Genomic DNA, 16,415 nt, shown 5'->3' with positions numbered 1-16,415 from the left:
CTTCAGAGAGCAGGAGGAGGAAAGAGGAGCTGAGGCGGGGTGAGTGTAACACAACATTGTTGTTGTTGTCCTGTCTCTGAGTGTGTGACTGTAGAGGAAGAAGATTTAGTTCTGAACAACGTGTCTGTGTCAACAAAGCTTCAAGAAACTCGCTGCTTTTTCAAACTGCGCACTTCCTGTTCTCAGGCTCTGCCGCCATCTTACTAACCGCGGTCCTCATGTTCCCGCAGTCACAAAGCAATAGGCTCCTCGCCGATAATCAATAATAATCGTAGCCATATTAAATGATCTCGCGGTCGCATCTGGCCCATTGAGTTTGAAACGTGGATTAAAACCTCTACAAGGAGGAAGACTGCATCAAAAATTCAATTCAAAAAACTTTATTCATCCTCGAGAGGCAATTTATGGCACATAACGCATAATAATTAGTATAATAATATATATACACATATACATACGCAATTCCAAGGAGTTCTGTGTTCCATTTATTTGTTTTTATTATTGTGCTTTTGTACAACCAAGTTACAGACAATTAAAGAGGCTAAAATATCAAATATTACACAGATCTTTTACTATCATTTTATTATTGTCATATTAGCTGCAGAAGTCAGTAGAAATGGCAGATTCTAAAACTTGGAACAATATAAGAACATTGTTGACCAACCTGACACCCAAAAAGAGACTTATTGGTGGTATTAAGGGTGAGCTGGCAGGAAGGCTGATGACACTGATGGGACAAACAGAGAGAGACCTTTGACCTTTAACCTGCCCCTTGATGCAGCTGTTAGAAAAGATGTAAGTTAATCAAAAATAGTACCCAGTGACATGCTGAACAAGAATATTGGGGAGTTTGTAAAGAAACACGCTGATTTATATTTTTCATGGATTTTTAAATAGCTTCTTATACAAAAGTGGGTGATATAATGTGGTGACTTTGGAAAGTAATAACTTCAAAGTACTGCAGTCAAACAACTTGAAAATACTCTCAGAGGCACCTGAGAACATGTTTAATGAGGATATGATGGTGCTTACAGAAAACAATTTGATTTCAACTTTTTACGTATTTTTGAATATCTGCTGATGCAGCAGTGTATGAGGGTAATCTTGTGATTTCAAGATATCATTCCTACAGGTATATGACTTAAAAATGGTGTCAGGAGTAGTGGAGGTCATATTTAATGAGGATAAGGTGGAGTTTTCAGAAAACAATTTGATTTCTAATTTCTGTGCTTTTTTGAATATCTGCTGATGCAGCAGTGATTGTGTCCATATTTCTATTTCTACACTGCAAAATGTTTAAATGTCTGCAGCCATTTCACTTGAGATTGACTAAGGATGTACTTGAGGATTGGCTGAACAGGAATTTTAGGTTAATTGTTGATAACAGTTTGATTAGATCTTTTTCACACAGTTACAACCATGTACCTACATATTATTGTAGCTAGGTATCATAATGCATTTGACTTATCTGATAACTATCTAATAGTAGCCAAATGTTGCATTAACCATTTGAAACTTGTCTTTTCACAAATAAACTATGAGTATGAACATTCAAGATTCAAGATTCAAGATTCAAGAAGTTTATTGTCATGTACACCGCAAAACACTGTGGTTATGCTGAGCAATGAAATTCTTACTTGCGACTGCTTTACAAACAATTGAAATAAGCAACTAAGTTAAAATAAAATTTAAGAACTAGTATATTAGGAAAGTAAAAGTAGAAAATAAAAATAAATAAATAATAAAGCAAGTGCAATATATACAGATATATACAGATGAAAGAAAGGCAGGTAATCACAGTTTGGTAATCAGTCAGTGGTTCAGTAGCCTGATGGCCTGTGGATAGAAACTGTTTTTTAGTCTGGTTGTTCTTGCTTTTACACTCCTGTAACGTCTGCCAGACGGCAGGAGTGTGAACAGTGTGTGCTGTGGGTGGGTACGGTCCTTGATGATGTTGTGTGCCCTCTTTATTACCCGGGTATTATAACTGTCCTGTAGTGATGGGAAGGCAGCTCCACAGATGAATTGTGCTGTTTTGATGACACGCTGGAGAGCCTTCCTGTCCTGACTGGTGCAGTTTCCATACCACACCGTGATGGAGTTTGTCAGGATGCTCTCCACAGTGCATCTGTAAAAGTTGCTGAGGAGCTTAGGGGATAATCCAAATTTCCTCAGTTTCCTTAAGAAGAAGAGTCTCTGCTGAGCTTTCTTGACAGTCTGTGTTGTGTTGTAGGTCCATGGTGCTATATGCTTGTAACAACCTGGTTATGATATTCTTGGAGATATGTAAATATGCCTGTATAGTGTTGTTTATGTTGTGTATCACTTTAGTTTGTATAGAATATGCAAACTATTACACAAATGCACTAAATTATATTATTTAAGTCTGTTAAAGTGTAGATAGCTAAATTTACGAGGTGCACTTAAAGGCACCACGGGTTGAACCACATATACTGAAGTAAATGAGCAATTTTTTTTCAAGCGTGGATGGCGTGACTCCGGTGGCTCTGCCGCCATCTTACTAACCGCGGTCCTCATTTTCCCGCAGTCACAGTCAAAGCTTCATGAGATCTAAGTTTGTATTTGTTGCAGAGATCAACAGGTTCAATCAGGTTCTTAGTGCAGTTTTTCAGATCTGAGTGTTTCAACATATAAATTGAAATCTGTTTGCTTCAGTGCTGAATCAGAGAGGGATGCTAATGCTAACCTCTAAATGCTGCTCCTGCTTGTTAACTGAGTGATGGGGCCTACGTATGTAACTGAAAGCACCTCTGAAGGCAGTAATCACAGTCTTTGTGGACGTGTAGTTCCATTTCTCGAGGTGCGTGTCGGTTATGTCCGTAGGACCGACGCAGAACTCTAAATCAGGCTTTATTAGATTGATGGATGATAATTTCTGCATATAATCCAGAAGAGTTACACTTATATATCATCATTTAATGTGTCCCAGAGTGCCGTTTCCTTCCACTAATGGGTTTGCAGAAATCACGTAAAAAGCACACACACACAAAGATATAGATATAATCGAGCTCTTTTATCGATCAGTTTTCTATCAATTTCTCCATCAATTAATCAATTGGATCAGATAATTTTTCATATTAACACTTCATCTGCACATTTTAACTTCCATTGGAATAAATAAATAAAAATAATACAATTAACAGGAAGAGCCTATAGAAAACTTATAGAGCTCTTCTTGTAAAAGCAAATATGTAAAACTGACAGACATGACAGGCTCTAAAAAAAATCTCCATTGGAGGCAGTTTAAAGCCAGATTAAATAAATCTATGATGATCGTGGTGTATTAATAAAATACAAGATCAACTTTAATGATTCCACAACGGGGACATTTGGATATTACAGCAGCTAAAGTACAGAGAAGGATGAAGTAAAATAAGATAGAAAACACTATATACAAAATTACACACATATACATCATAACTATATACAGTACAGTATAGAGACAGTGTGTGGTGTGGAAGTGCTTGGGTGGAGGTGATTCTTTCTTTCTGGTATAACTTTCAGAGCCCTAGAAAAGAGTGAAGAAGCAGAAAGTGAAGCTCTGATTGGTCCAGGGGCTTCTGATTGTGCTGCTAACGATACCATACGGGCCTCGACACAGGCTTCATTTGGACCCTTTGGCTCGGTACAGGCCTCAGGGCTTTGGTACAAGACGTAACATCACTGCTCCAGGAATGGAGGCATTTGGAGGCTGAAATCTGCTCTCTGGGACACTTTTTGTAGTGAACTGATGAAAGCTGTGTCTCACATGGAGTGGATGTTAGTCCAACACATCAGACATGAGCTCTGCAGCTGTCAGTTGATGTGAGCATCAATGATGTGTGTTTCCTCTGCAGGTGAAGGTAGAAAGTGTGTGTGAGCTGATGTGAATTGAGCAGCATGGATCAGTGTGAGGACAGAGAGGAGGGAGTCCCTCCCTCTAAAACCACTCTGTGTGGGGAACATGAGAGCCAGACCAAAGCTCAGAGGTGAGATGACCATCTCTAACTGTCCATGACTCTTCTCCATGTCACAGCTCAGCACTCACATCACTGCTGCATCATTATTCACAGGAACCCACCTGGACCTGGACCTGGATCTGGACCTGGACCCAGCTGTGTGTCCTTAAAGAGTGACCGGTCTAATGATCACATCATTGATTTTAAAGGTCAGCGTGCGTCTGCTGCAGAGAGGTGAGCTGTCAGTAACATGAACTCTTTGATTTAACTGCTTGATGTTGTTGGATAGTAACTGCAGTGCAAACACGTCGTTCCCTCAATCCCATTGAAACTGTCTCTGAAAAACAAGCCTTTGGTTTCTAAAGAGCTGAAAATCCACTTCAGCAAACAGGAAGTGAAACCTGTTCCAGGTGGGCGGTCCCACCACCTGTCAGTCTCAGCAGACATAGAATAGAATAGAATAGAATGCCTTTATTGTCATTATACAGGATGTACAATGAGATTGGAGGGCCACTCCTGTTCAGTGCCATGTAACAGAAAATCAAACTTTCTAAAATGAAAATAAAAATATTATAAAAATATTATAATCTAGTATAATCAATATGATCAAGAGATATACAGAAAATAAACAATGTGTAAAATATACAAAAAATAGAATGTATAAAAATATATACATACATACCTACATTGGTGCATCTGTACATTGTAAGAAAGTAAATGCGTGTATACATATAATAATGAAGATGATGAATATTGCACTTGGTGAATGAATATTGCACTAGTGAATGAATACTGGATATTACACAATATAGGAATGTCAGATATTGTTCAGTATGAATAATCTAATATTGCACAGTTACAGTGGGTGAGTGTGTGAGTTCAGGGTGGTGATTGCTCTGGCGAAGAAACTGTTCCTGAGTCTGTTTGTTCTGGCTTTGATGCACCTGTAGCTCCTGCCAGAGGGCAGCAGGTCAAACAGGTCAAAGCCAGGGTGTGACCTGTCCCTGATGATGTTCCTGCTCTGCTGATGCAGCGGGAGGTGTAGATGTCCATCAGGGAGGGGAGAGGGCAGCCAACGATTCTTTGTGCTGTCTTGACTACCCTCTGAAGCCTGACCCTGTCTGCCTCAGTGCAGCTGCCATACCATATTGTGATACAGTACGTCAGCAGGCTCTCAATGGATGAGCGGTAGAAGGTCAGCAGCAGGTTTGAGTCCAAGTTGTTCTTCCTGAGGACCCTCAGGAAGTGAAGTCGCTGCTGAGCCTTCTTGATAACAGCTGTGATGATATCTGACCAAGAGAGATCAGCAGAGATGAGGACACCGAGAAACCTGAAGGTGTGGACCCTCTCCACATGCTCGCCGTTGATGTAGAGGGGAGCTGGGTCAGTCCTGTGCTTCCTGAAGTCCATGATGATCTCTTTGGTTTTCATGGTGTTCAGTACCAGGTTGTTCTCTGAACACCAGGCTGTCAACTTCAGGACCTCCTCTCTGTAATCTGCCTCATCTCCCTTTGAGATGAGTCCGACCACTGTGGTGTCGTCAGCAAATTTGACGATGAGGTTGTTATTGTGGGCCGGACTGCAGTCATGGGTGTAGAGGCAGTACAGGAGGGGGCTCAGCACACAGCCCTGTGGGGAGCCAGTGCTCAGTGTGCGGGTGGAGGAGAGATGGGGGCCAAGTCTCACAGTCTGGGGCCTGTTGGTTAAGAAGTTCTTGATCCAGGAACATGTGAGAGGGGGGAGGCCCAGGGTGTGCAGTTTGGTGGTGAGAATGTCCGGGATGATTGTGTTGAACGCTGAGCTGTAATCCACAAAGAGCATGCGAGCGTAGCTCTGCACAGGAACATCAGTCAGTTTAAGGCTCAGAGTCCAAACACTCTGTGCAGGAAGTGTTGGACTCTAACAGGAAGTGTGTGAGACGCCTCTGAGGGGCTTTGCTTGGTAAGGAAACACTTCACATCACAAATATTAATGGTGCAGAAAATCCACAGATCTGAGAACAGAAACATGTGAGATTGAGCCGCTCATTAAATGGAGACATTAACCTTCAAATGTGAACATTACAATAGTAGAAACAGATGTGAATCTGGTTTAAATGTGTGTAAACAGCAGCGTGAGTGAACATGAATGAATGAATGTGATTGAGAGTTCAGCTTCGTACCTGCCTGTTCATTTATGAAGCTACGAGGAGTTTTTGGTGCCAGTTTTCCTCCAATAAACTGTGATGATGATTTCAAAGGATTCATATGAAATCAGGGACGGCTGTGCTGGACTTCAGGAGGCGTTCCCAACAAACAGGAAGTAAAGACTGAGCTGAATATTTGCTCTGTAAAATCATTTCTTTGTTGTTGTTCTCTAACAGCACACAGCAGTCTGCTGTTGTGTTGTTGTTGGCACACAAAGCACCTGTGAGTTTACCTGCTGAGGCTGCAACACTAAAGAAGGATGCAGGTGGCCGCACTGATCTTAGTTATAGCAGCAACTCAGAGCAGCTGGATGTGAACTGAGTCTCAGGAGGAAGCAGAGCAGGAAACTGTGAAGGTTGTAGAGGAGGAGGGCAGACATGTCAATCATCTGTCAGAGGGAACATGTGGGAGGACGTGATGACCTCTGAGTGAGGCTAGCCAACAGCTAATGTAGCTCATGCTCACTGCTGTCTGTGTGAGTCTGTAACTGTGCAGCCTGCATGTTGTGTGCTTCTTGAAGGGTTAAGTTGTACTGATTGTGTTCTGGTTTGTGTGCAGTTGTGAGTCCTGGTTGGTGTTGTGCTAAAAATATTTGCTCTTTCAAGATGAGCTCCAAAGGTTCTCTATTGTCTCCTCTTGTAAAGAAAAGAAAGCAAAGAAAAAGGGAGAGAGAGACAAAAAAGGAGAAAGGGAAGAAAATAGAAAAAAGGGGACAGAGCACCAGTAAATAAACCAAAATAGTTCATCAGCTGCTGAACCTGTAAGAGAAGAAAAAAGAGAAAACATACAAAATACAAAACAATTTTGTTGTGTTGTGATTGTGTGGGTGTGTATCTGTGTCATGAAATGTACTTACTAATGAGGGCAGAATGCCGCAGCTCCGCCCATCAGAAGCTAGAGGGGGGAGAGAAAGCCCCAGGAAACCTGGGCCACCAGCAGCCCATCAAGAGCCACGAAGACCTGCGGCCACTCATTCCAGAGACGACCACACGCCCACCCCAGCAGACGGGAGAGGGAGGTCCCAGATGGAGCCCCCCCCATAGCTGAGGAGCAAGGGCCGAGGAGGCCAGCCCTCTGCACAGGCCAGCGGCCTACTGCAGGCCTAGGCCTGCAGTAGAAACGTAATTTGGAGGATGCTTGTGAATAAAAACATTACAGCATTAAGCTCATGCAGCCCCCAGTTTTTCAACAAAAACACAGCAGCAGCTGTTTTACTGCAGTCTGTCTGCACAAGCTCAGCAAAGAGGCTGCAGCTGCCCTTGGACCAATGAAAATGGAGAGTCTTGTCAGGTGCTTAATTCTTTATTTTGCTCCAACATCTTTGTTGTGTAAACTTTTAGATAAAGATACAAAGGGAAAAGGGAATTGGTTACAATTACAATACAAAGAATTAAACTCCCCCCCAAAAAAAGGAAAACACTCAAATAAACAAAAACCATAACAGTTCCCACAAACCAAAATATGACAAAATACACATCAATAACATTGAACCCAAAGTGTTCAGTGTTATTAAAAACCCCACATACTGTCAGAAAGTGAACGCACTTTGTTCCACTACTGGACGGGTGCTATTTAAGATGAACCATATCAGCTGCTGGAACTGTGCGTCTGCTTAATGCAAATGGTGACAATGAGAATCTTTCAACTAATAAAAAAACAAATCCCAGCAGGCAGACTTACCCAAATGACTAAAGGCAGAAGCCTGCGACAAACCCGACACCACACCAGGCAAACAAATGAGGCAGAGCTACTGACTGAAGGCAGGTGAGGATATAAGACCAGATTTCTTCTTCTTCATAGCCCTCACCTAACCCCAGCAGACACGCTGCCCCCTGGAGGCCATTCCAACATGATTGGGTGTCAGCCACAGAGGCGGAGCCATTACTGAGATAGATAGATAGATGTGTGTGTGTGTGTGTGTGTGTGTGTGTGTGTGTGTGTGTGTGTGTATATATATATATATATATATATATATATATATATATATATATATATATATATATATATATATATATATATATATATAGGGGTGGGACTCAATTAAAAAATTAATCGAATTTATTAGAAGCTTTGTAATTAATTGAAAATAATCTCATTTTAATCACATTTAAATATTTAACATGATTAATTTAAGTTTGGTTGATGAATGAATCAATATACATAAGCTTAAACTTCAAAATTTTGTGTATTTTCCCACCAGTCTGCTACACAGACCAATGAAGGGTGGAAGTGCTCCTGTGATAAGCAAACTCCTGAAATTAAAGTTAAGCATCATAACTGGATAGTTTTATTCAACATTATTGTCTCACTTAATCCATCCATCCATTTGCTTCTGCTCATCCTGTTCAGGGTCGCGGGGGGGCTGGAGCCTATCCCAGCTGACACAGGGCGAGAGGCAGAGTACACCTGTCAGCCTGTCACAGGGCCAACACAGAGAGACAGACAACCTTTCACACTCTCATTCACACCTATGGGCAACTTAGAGTAGCCAATTAACCTCTAACCCCAGTAAGTGCATGTCTTTGGAATGTGGGAGGAAACCCGCACAAGCACGGAGAGAACATGCAAACTCCATGCTACTTTCCCACCCGACTACTTTCCCGTGCCGATCCCAAGGAACCGACGAAACGCTTAAGAACGGGCCCGCGTTCCCACCGCGTTTCTGTTTTTCGGCCGAGCACCGAGTGCTTCGGTGGTGGAAAACCCGCCTAATGGTTCAAATTACAGCACGGGCTCCGGAACCCTGTAGGTGGGAAAGAGGCCAGAGAGAGGGAGAGGCCTGGGCCAAGGTGGAATTGAACCCCGGCCTTTCAGATGGTAATCTAACTGTGAGGCAGCAGTGCTAAATACAACTACTTAATATAGTTGGAAATTAATCATTCTCTCAGCTGTATTCCTTGATGTTGAAATGTGTTATGCTTGTTTTAACAGCTTATTTTGATTTAAAGACTTAAAATTAAACCACAAAAAGGAGAAAAAGTTTGTTCTCCGTTTAACCAGCTGTTTTTACACAGCTGTGCTTCACACTCACGCTGCTAGGCGACATGAGCTACGCAGAGGTGAGGGCAGGTGATGCTGATATGAAGGCTAGCCGCTCACTTCCTCCCTTTGCGGTCTTCGCGGGCTGCGAAGGACGTGGGCCGGGTCCTTCGCAGGATGCGGCCGCTGAATTTGGACATTGTGCATCGATATAATCTGTATGCCGGGAACTCGTGCACTGAGAAATGTTCCACGGTGCTAAGTGCAATTAAAATGCATTAAAAATTTTAATTCGTTATTTTCCCGTAATTAATTAATTGAAATTAACGCGTTAAAGTCCCACCCCAATAAATAAATATATATATTTATTTATTAGGGGTATTTATTAGGGGTAGGACTGTATGTATACATATATATATATATATATATATTAGGGGTGGGACTTTAACGCGTTAATTTCGATTAATTAATTACGGGGAAATTAACGCGTTAAAAATTTTAACGCATTTTAATCGCACTTTGCACCGTGGAACGTTTCTCAGTGCACGAGTTCCCGGCATACAGATTATATCGACGCACAATGTCCAAATTAGGGGCCGCATCCTGCGAAGGACCCGGCCCACGTCTTTCGCAGCCCACACAGGCCGGAAGTGAGCGGCTAGCCTTCATATCAGCTGCCGTCACCTCTGTGTAGCTCATGTCGCCTAGCAACCGTGAGTGTGAAGCACAGCTGTGGAAGAGCAGCTGTTAAACGGAGAACGAACTTTTTCTCCTTTTTGTGGTTTAATTTTAATTCTTTAATTCAAAATAAGCTGTTAAAACAAGCATAACACATTTCAACATCAAGGAATACAGCTGAGAGAATGATTAATTTCCAACTATATTAAGTGAGACATTAATGTTGAATAAAACTATCCAGTTATGATGCTTAACTTTAATTTCAGGAGTTTATCACAGGAGCACTTCCACCCTTCGTTGGTCTGTGTAGCAGACTGGTGGGAAAATAAACAAGATTTTGAAGTTTAAGCTTATGTATATTGATTTATTCATCAACTAAACTTAAATTAATATTTATCATGTTAAATATTGAAATGCGATTAAAATGCGATTAATTTTGATTAATTAATTACAAAGCTTGTAATTAATTCGATTAATTTTTTTAATCGAGTCCCACCCCTAATATATATATATATATCTAACTAAGCTTCCTCTTTGAAAAGGACGTATTTTGTTACACGGTTGTTACATACTTTCATGAAAAAAAATGTCCTCAGATGTGGACACTGGGATTATTTTATAGCATAACACAACAAAAACAACACGACTTAACAAAGTATGAAATACTATTGAGCAGATTGAAGTATAAGGTGCAGCAAAGCCAAATAATGTCCCCATATGTGGACGCAGGATCTCAGGAGGATAAAACCTTTACTGGGAAACAGCTGGAGGTCCTTCATCAACCACCTGATCAGCAACATGAAGAACAGAGAACTTTGTAGCTGCTCCATCCACCCTGTTTGTTTCACACAGAGAAACATCTGCAGTACGGAAGTTAAAATATGCTGATGAATTGTTAATACAAAAAATTATTTTTTATCTGATTACTTGATCAATTGATGGAGCAATCGATAGAATACTCAATTACTAAAATAATCAATAGCTGCAGCCCTACTTGTATTCAGAAAGCCATAGTCAAACATTATTTTCAGCACCAGTGGAGCTATGAAAGGTTTTCAAGAAAAAACTACAGTTCCCAGCAAGATGATGTCATTTCCTGTTGTTACATTAAAATCGTGATAATTTATGCTCACAACATGGTGGCTGATATTTGAATGTGGGAAATGCTTTTAGCAGCTGATTGATAAAACATCTGGATTGTGTTTTTGTTGTGTATGCTTGATACATGATTTCTGCAAACACATTAGTGGAAGGAAACGTCACTCTGGGACACATTAAATGCTTGATATATAAATGTAACTCTTATAGATTATATGCAAAAATTATCACTCCATCGATCTAATAAGGCCTGACTTAGAGTTCTGCGTCACTCCTACGTATATAACCGAAAATCCTCTCTGAACCTAACCTGACCTGCACCTCGAGAAATGTAACTACACGTTCACCAAGACTGTGATTAGGTTCAGAGGTGCTTTCTGGTTACAGATGTAGGCCCCGTCACTCACTTAACAAGTGGGACCAGGTTTTAGCGTTTAGCATTACCTTGCTAATTAGTGCTGGGTTGAAAAAAATTTCGGACTAGAACCCTGAAGCGTAAGCAGCTCCGGATCATAACCCCCCAGGGGAGCAGGCCAACAGGTTCTCATCTTCTTGTAGCTTGGTAGCATCTCTTGTTAGCACGCTGCATTGCCTTGTTTGGTAGGCTAGTGTGTCTGTGTGCGACTGTGACTGAATAAGGTGAGTGTTTCTTTGAGTTGTGGTCATGGTGTCTGATTTGGACAGGTCTGTGACAGATGCTGACACCAGTATGGTGCTGGTGTTCAGGCTCATTGGAGGAAAGAAGAACTGAGAGTTCAAATCATGAATGCTCTGGTTGAACAGGAGATACTGGCTGAAGAGTCTGATTGGCTCTGTGGATCAGGTGACTCAGCCACTGAAGGAGGAGAGAGAGCTGCAGCAGAGTGAAAGGACAGAGCTGGAGGATCCAAAGAGCTGCACCTCACTCTTACTCTGAGCTCTAGATGGTAAAGCTCTGGAGGCTCATTGATCACTGAGCTTAGAGCAGAGCTCAGACTCTCACAGTGTTGTTGAAGCTGCTGTCTCACCACTTTATGAGTTTGTGGCAGAAAAGTACAGGCAGCATTTTCATGGTGTCTCTAAAAGTGACCATCAATCTTCTGTGGAAGACGTGTGTCCACTAAACACAGAGAGAAACAAAGGCTCCAGGAAAAACCCTCCAGACCAAAGATATGTTCTCCTCTCTGGAAATCATTGTTCTTTGGAGGTGACAGTGCTAACCACTGATTCATGATCATTATTGAAGGTCAGGGCAAATTTAAAGGCATGAAGGCAGGCAGGAAATAAATGAGCTTTCACTGTGGCAGCGCCCCCTGGTGGAAACACAAGACATTATGCCCGGTTTTCCTGCACACTCCTTGGGGGCGTTACCACCTGTGGCTGCACTGAGGACGTCATTGAAGGGGGTCCTGATTATAGTCATGGACCAGGCGAGGATCCCCCAGGGTCCTGTCATGGACCAGCTGCTGTAATTAGTGACTGTATCTATAAAAGTGAAAGCAGCGCCCTGTGGGATCAATTGTGTGTTAGGTTTTGGTCCGATCATGTATATTATAGCAAATAATCCTGATCTCAGTACTGAACAAAATAATGGTGGTTATCATTTTGGCCATAATGGTGCAGCTGTAGTTCCCAGAAAGTGTAGACTAAAGAGCAGCTCCAGGAGCTGATCCTTCTGGAAGAGCTGGAAAACCAAATGAATTGTTGTTATTGGAAGAAGCCACGTTGTAGCTGACTGAGCCAGTTTAGGTAAAAAGCAGGAAGCCTGACCTGTGGACCTGATTGTGTACAGTACCAACTCCTACTGCTGATGAAGAGGAGATGCCACGCTCCTCTGAGAGTCCTGACTCACAGTTTAAACTATTGACCCTCAGTGGCTTTGTAGCAGCTCACAGTCTGATCCAGGTCACAGTTTGTGTTGCTCTTATCCAATGAAACCTTTGTGAGTGGTAATGCTTTAATACAGGGATGTGAAATCTCCTGATTGGTTGGTTTGGTCACAGGAGTGGAGAAGTCTGATCCTGGCAGTGACCTTGATGGTAAAAAGGTGTTCCTACACCCAGAGCATCAGACAGCTCTGTGGGGTCTGAACCAGGTAATCATATGGATTCAGCCTCTGTAGTGTAGCTGCCTCTGTCATGACAAACAGCTGAGACTTGAAGCTCTCACATACATGCATGGTTTACTATCAGGAAACAGCTGAATCAGAGCTAGTTAGCAGCTCTGTAGTCGAGTCCTGAAGGGCAGATGATGAAGTTTGGGAGCTAAAATCATCTCATTGATCTGAGGATGTTGAGCTGAGGGAGGAACTAATCACATCTCAGAGGGCTGAGTCTTCCTGAGCTAAATGATTTCTAGCTGTTGATCCTAAAGAGGACCTGTTAGCACTTCATTTGGGCTTTTCCTCATTCATAACTGGGCTTTTGCTCCCAATGATCCTGATTGGAATTCAGCTTTATGTCAAAGGTATTCCATCAAGTGCTCGAGGTTCTGTCTGTAAAACATCAGGTTTCCAACATGAGATTTTGAAGCTTTTGGCTCAGAAGTTGTTGATGCTCAGCAGAGCTCTGAGACTCAAAGCAGCACACTAAGCTGAGCTGTTGGTTCTCAGTGGGATCAGCTGGATGAAGAACATTTACAGCTACAGGGAGTCACTGAGTCACTGTTTCTGTCCAAATATCACTGACTGCATCTTTACCCTGTGCTTGAACTCATTCTTGATGGTTCCTCCACAGAGTGGACCAGCAGAGCTCAGAGGGTCCCAGTGGTCAGTCTGCCCAGCAGCATCAAACACAGCTGGACTCCATATTTCAGGTCTGTACATGTACAACAACTACTGTTCCATCTATTCTGCTCACAGTCATCTCCATGCTGCTCTTTGGAGACCAGTGGACTGTCAGTGTGTCCAACATGGATCTGATGTTTGGCTCCATGATTTCAGTCTGATTGGCTCATTCATAAAGTCTTCTGTTCCAGCTGCTGGAGGACAACATCATCACTTTTGTGAAGGACGAGCTGAAGAAGATCCAGAAGATCCTGAGTCCAGATTACCCAGAATGCTTAGAGAGGGAGGATGAAGAGCAGAGGAGGAGCAGCAGAGAGGCATTAGTGAAGATCACAGTGGACTTCCTGAGGAGAATGAAGCAGGAGGAGCTGGCTGAGCGTCTGCAGAGCAGTAAGAGGATTTCTCTAAAGATTGAAGCTGCTGGATGAATGAGACATTTACTGAAGTTTAAAGAGATTAAACAGCATGGATTCAAACAGGCATTCTTTATGGAGATGAAATAGTCACATCTATTTGGTAAAACATTAACCGATGTTCTTTATTCATTCAGAACGTCCTGCTGCAGTTTGTGGACGTGAACTTAAATCTGCTCTGAAGAAGAAGTTCCAGTGTGTGTTTGAGGGCATCGCTAAAGCAGGAAACCCAACCCTCCTGAATCAGATCTACACAGAGCTCTACATCACAGAGGGAGGGGCTGCAGAGGTCAATGAGGAACATGAGGTCAGACAGATTGAAACAGCATCCAGGAAACCAGACAGAGCAGAAACACCAATCAGACAAGAAGACATCTTTAAAGGCTCACCTGGAAGAGATGGACCAATCAGAACAGTGCTGACAAAGGGAGTGGCTGGCATTGGGAAAACAGTCCTAACACAGAAATACACCCTCGACTGGGCTGAAGACAAAGCCAACCAGGACATCCAGTTCATGTTTCCATTGACTTTCAGAGAGCTGAATGTGCTGAAAGAGGAAAAGTTCAGCTTGGTGGAACTTGTTCATCACTTCTTCACTGAAACCAAAGAAGCAGGAATCTGCAGCTTTGAACACTTCCAGGTTGTGTTCATCTTTGATGGTCTGGATGAGTGTCGACTTCCTCTGGACTTCCACAAAACTACAATCCTGACTGACCCTAGAAAGTCCACCTCAGTGGATGTGCTGCTGACAAACCTCATCAGGGGGAACCTGCTTCCCTCTGCTCACCTCTGGATAACCACACGACCTGCAGCAGCCAATCAGATCCCTCCTCAGTGTGTTAGCAGGGTGACAGAGGTCAGAGGGTTCACTGACCCACAGAAGGAGGAGTACTTCAGGAAGAGATTCAGAGATGAGGAACAGGCCAGCAGGATCATCTCCCACATAAAGACATCACGAAGCCTCCACATCATGTGCCACATCCCAGTCTTCTGCTGGATCACTGCTACAGTTCTGGAGGATGAGCTGAAAACCAGAGTGAGAGGAGAGCTGCCCAAGACCCTGACTCAGATGTACATCCACTTCCTGGTGGTTCAGGCCAAAGTGAAGAAGGTCAAGTATGATGGAGGAGCTGAGACAGATCCACACTGGAGTCCAGAGAGCAGGAAGATGATTGAGTCTCTGGGAAAACTGGCTTTGGATCAGCTGCAGAAAGGAAACCTGATCTTCTATGAATCAGACCTGACAGAGTGTGGCATCGATATGAGAGCAGCCTCAGTGTACTCAGGAGTGTTCACACAGATCTTTAAAGAGGAGAGAGGGCTGTACCAGGACAAGGTGTTCTGCTTCATCCATCTGAGTGTTCAGGAGTTTCTGGCTGCTCTTCATGTCCATCTGACCTTCATCAACTCTGGACTCAATCTGCTGGAAGATCAACAAACAACATCCATGTGGTCTCAATTATTTAATAAACCAAAGCTCCAAGCTCTCCATCAGAGTGCTGTGAACAAGGCCTTACAGAGTCCAAATGGACACCTGGACTTGTTCCTCCGCTTCTTCCTGGGTCTTTCACTGCAGACCAATCAGAGTCTCCTACGAGGCCTGCTGACACAGACAGGAAGTAGCTCACAGACCAATCAGGAAACAGTCCAGTACATCAAGAAGAAGCTCAGTGAGAATCTGTCTGCAGAGAAAAGCATCAATCTGTTCCACTGTCTGAATGAACTGAATGATGGTTCTCTAGTGGAGGAGATCCAACAGTCCCTGAGATCAGGAAGTCTCTCCACAGATAAACTGTCTCCTGCTCAGTGGTCAGCTCTGGTCTTCATCTTACTGTCATCAGAAGAAGATCTGGATGTGTTTGACCTGCAGAAATACTCTGCTTCAGAGGAGGCTCTGCTGAGGCTGCTGCCAGTGGTCAAAGCCTCCAACAAAGCTCTGTGAGTAAATATGTCATCATCCCTTTATTTCTATCATAAACAGTGTGATGGGTGCTGTTCTTTTAAAAACTTAAGAATATGAATTCAATGATCATCAGCTATAATCAAGCTTATGATACTTTTAATGTCCCAAAGCAGCAGAAAGTGTTTCTGAGACATTTGTGTGTCTAACTCTTATCAAAGTACCATCCAGACCCATAGGTCATTAACTCCCATCATTAATGTCTCAAAAACAAAAACCCATAATAAGAAAAATCTGTGGCATGTTCTGTTCATCCCAAAGGATCCAATCAATGTTCTTTCTGTACTGTTCTCTCTTCAGTTCTCAGTAACTCTGTATCATATACCCAGGCTCTGCAGCTGCTGCTGAACTCAATCTTATTCCTTACGTTGCTTGTAG

At 42.7% G+C, this 16,415-nt stretch overlaps 1 protein-coding gene and 1 long non-coding RNA gene across 2 annotated transcripts; both read left to right on the top strand.

Annotated features, from left to right (window-relative positions):
- Positions 1–3,937: 3,937 nt before the first annotated feature.
- LOC115776995 (uncharacterized) lies at positions 3,938–13,675 on the top strand. Its single transcript, XR_004019557.1, has 3 exons — positions 3,938–3,989; positions 4,074–4,193; positions 13,615–13,675. It is a non-coding gene; the product is annotated as an uncharacterized LOC115776995 (long non-coding RNA).
- Positions 13,676–13,861: 186 nt separating this feature from the next.
- Positions 13,862–16,019, top strand: LOC115776954 (protein NLRC3-like; the record flags this gene model as incomplete). Its single annotated transcript, XM_030724762.1, has 2 exons — positions 13,862–14,054; positions 14,230–16,019. Coding segments are annotated over 2 exons (1,983 nt in total), but the record flags the coding sequence as incomplete, so codon positions are not given.
- Between the last annotated feature and the right edge of the window lie 396 nt (positions 16,020–16,415).

The sequence above is a fragment of the Archocentrus centrarchus genome, unplaced genomic scaffold (assembly GCF_007364275.1).
Source record: "Archocentrus centrarchus isolate MPI-CPG fArcCen1 unplaced genomic scaffold, fArcCen1 scaffold_41_ctg1, whole genome shotgun sequence".
NCBI classification, from domain to species: Eukaryota; Metazoa; Chordata; class Actinopteri; order Cichliformes; family Cichlidae; genus Archocentrus; species Archocentrus centrarchus.
This window is presented reverse-complemented; position numbering and strand designations above follow the sequence as displayed.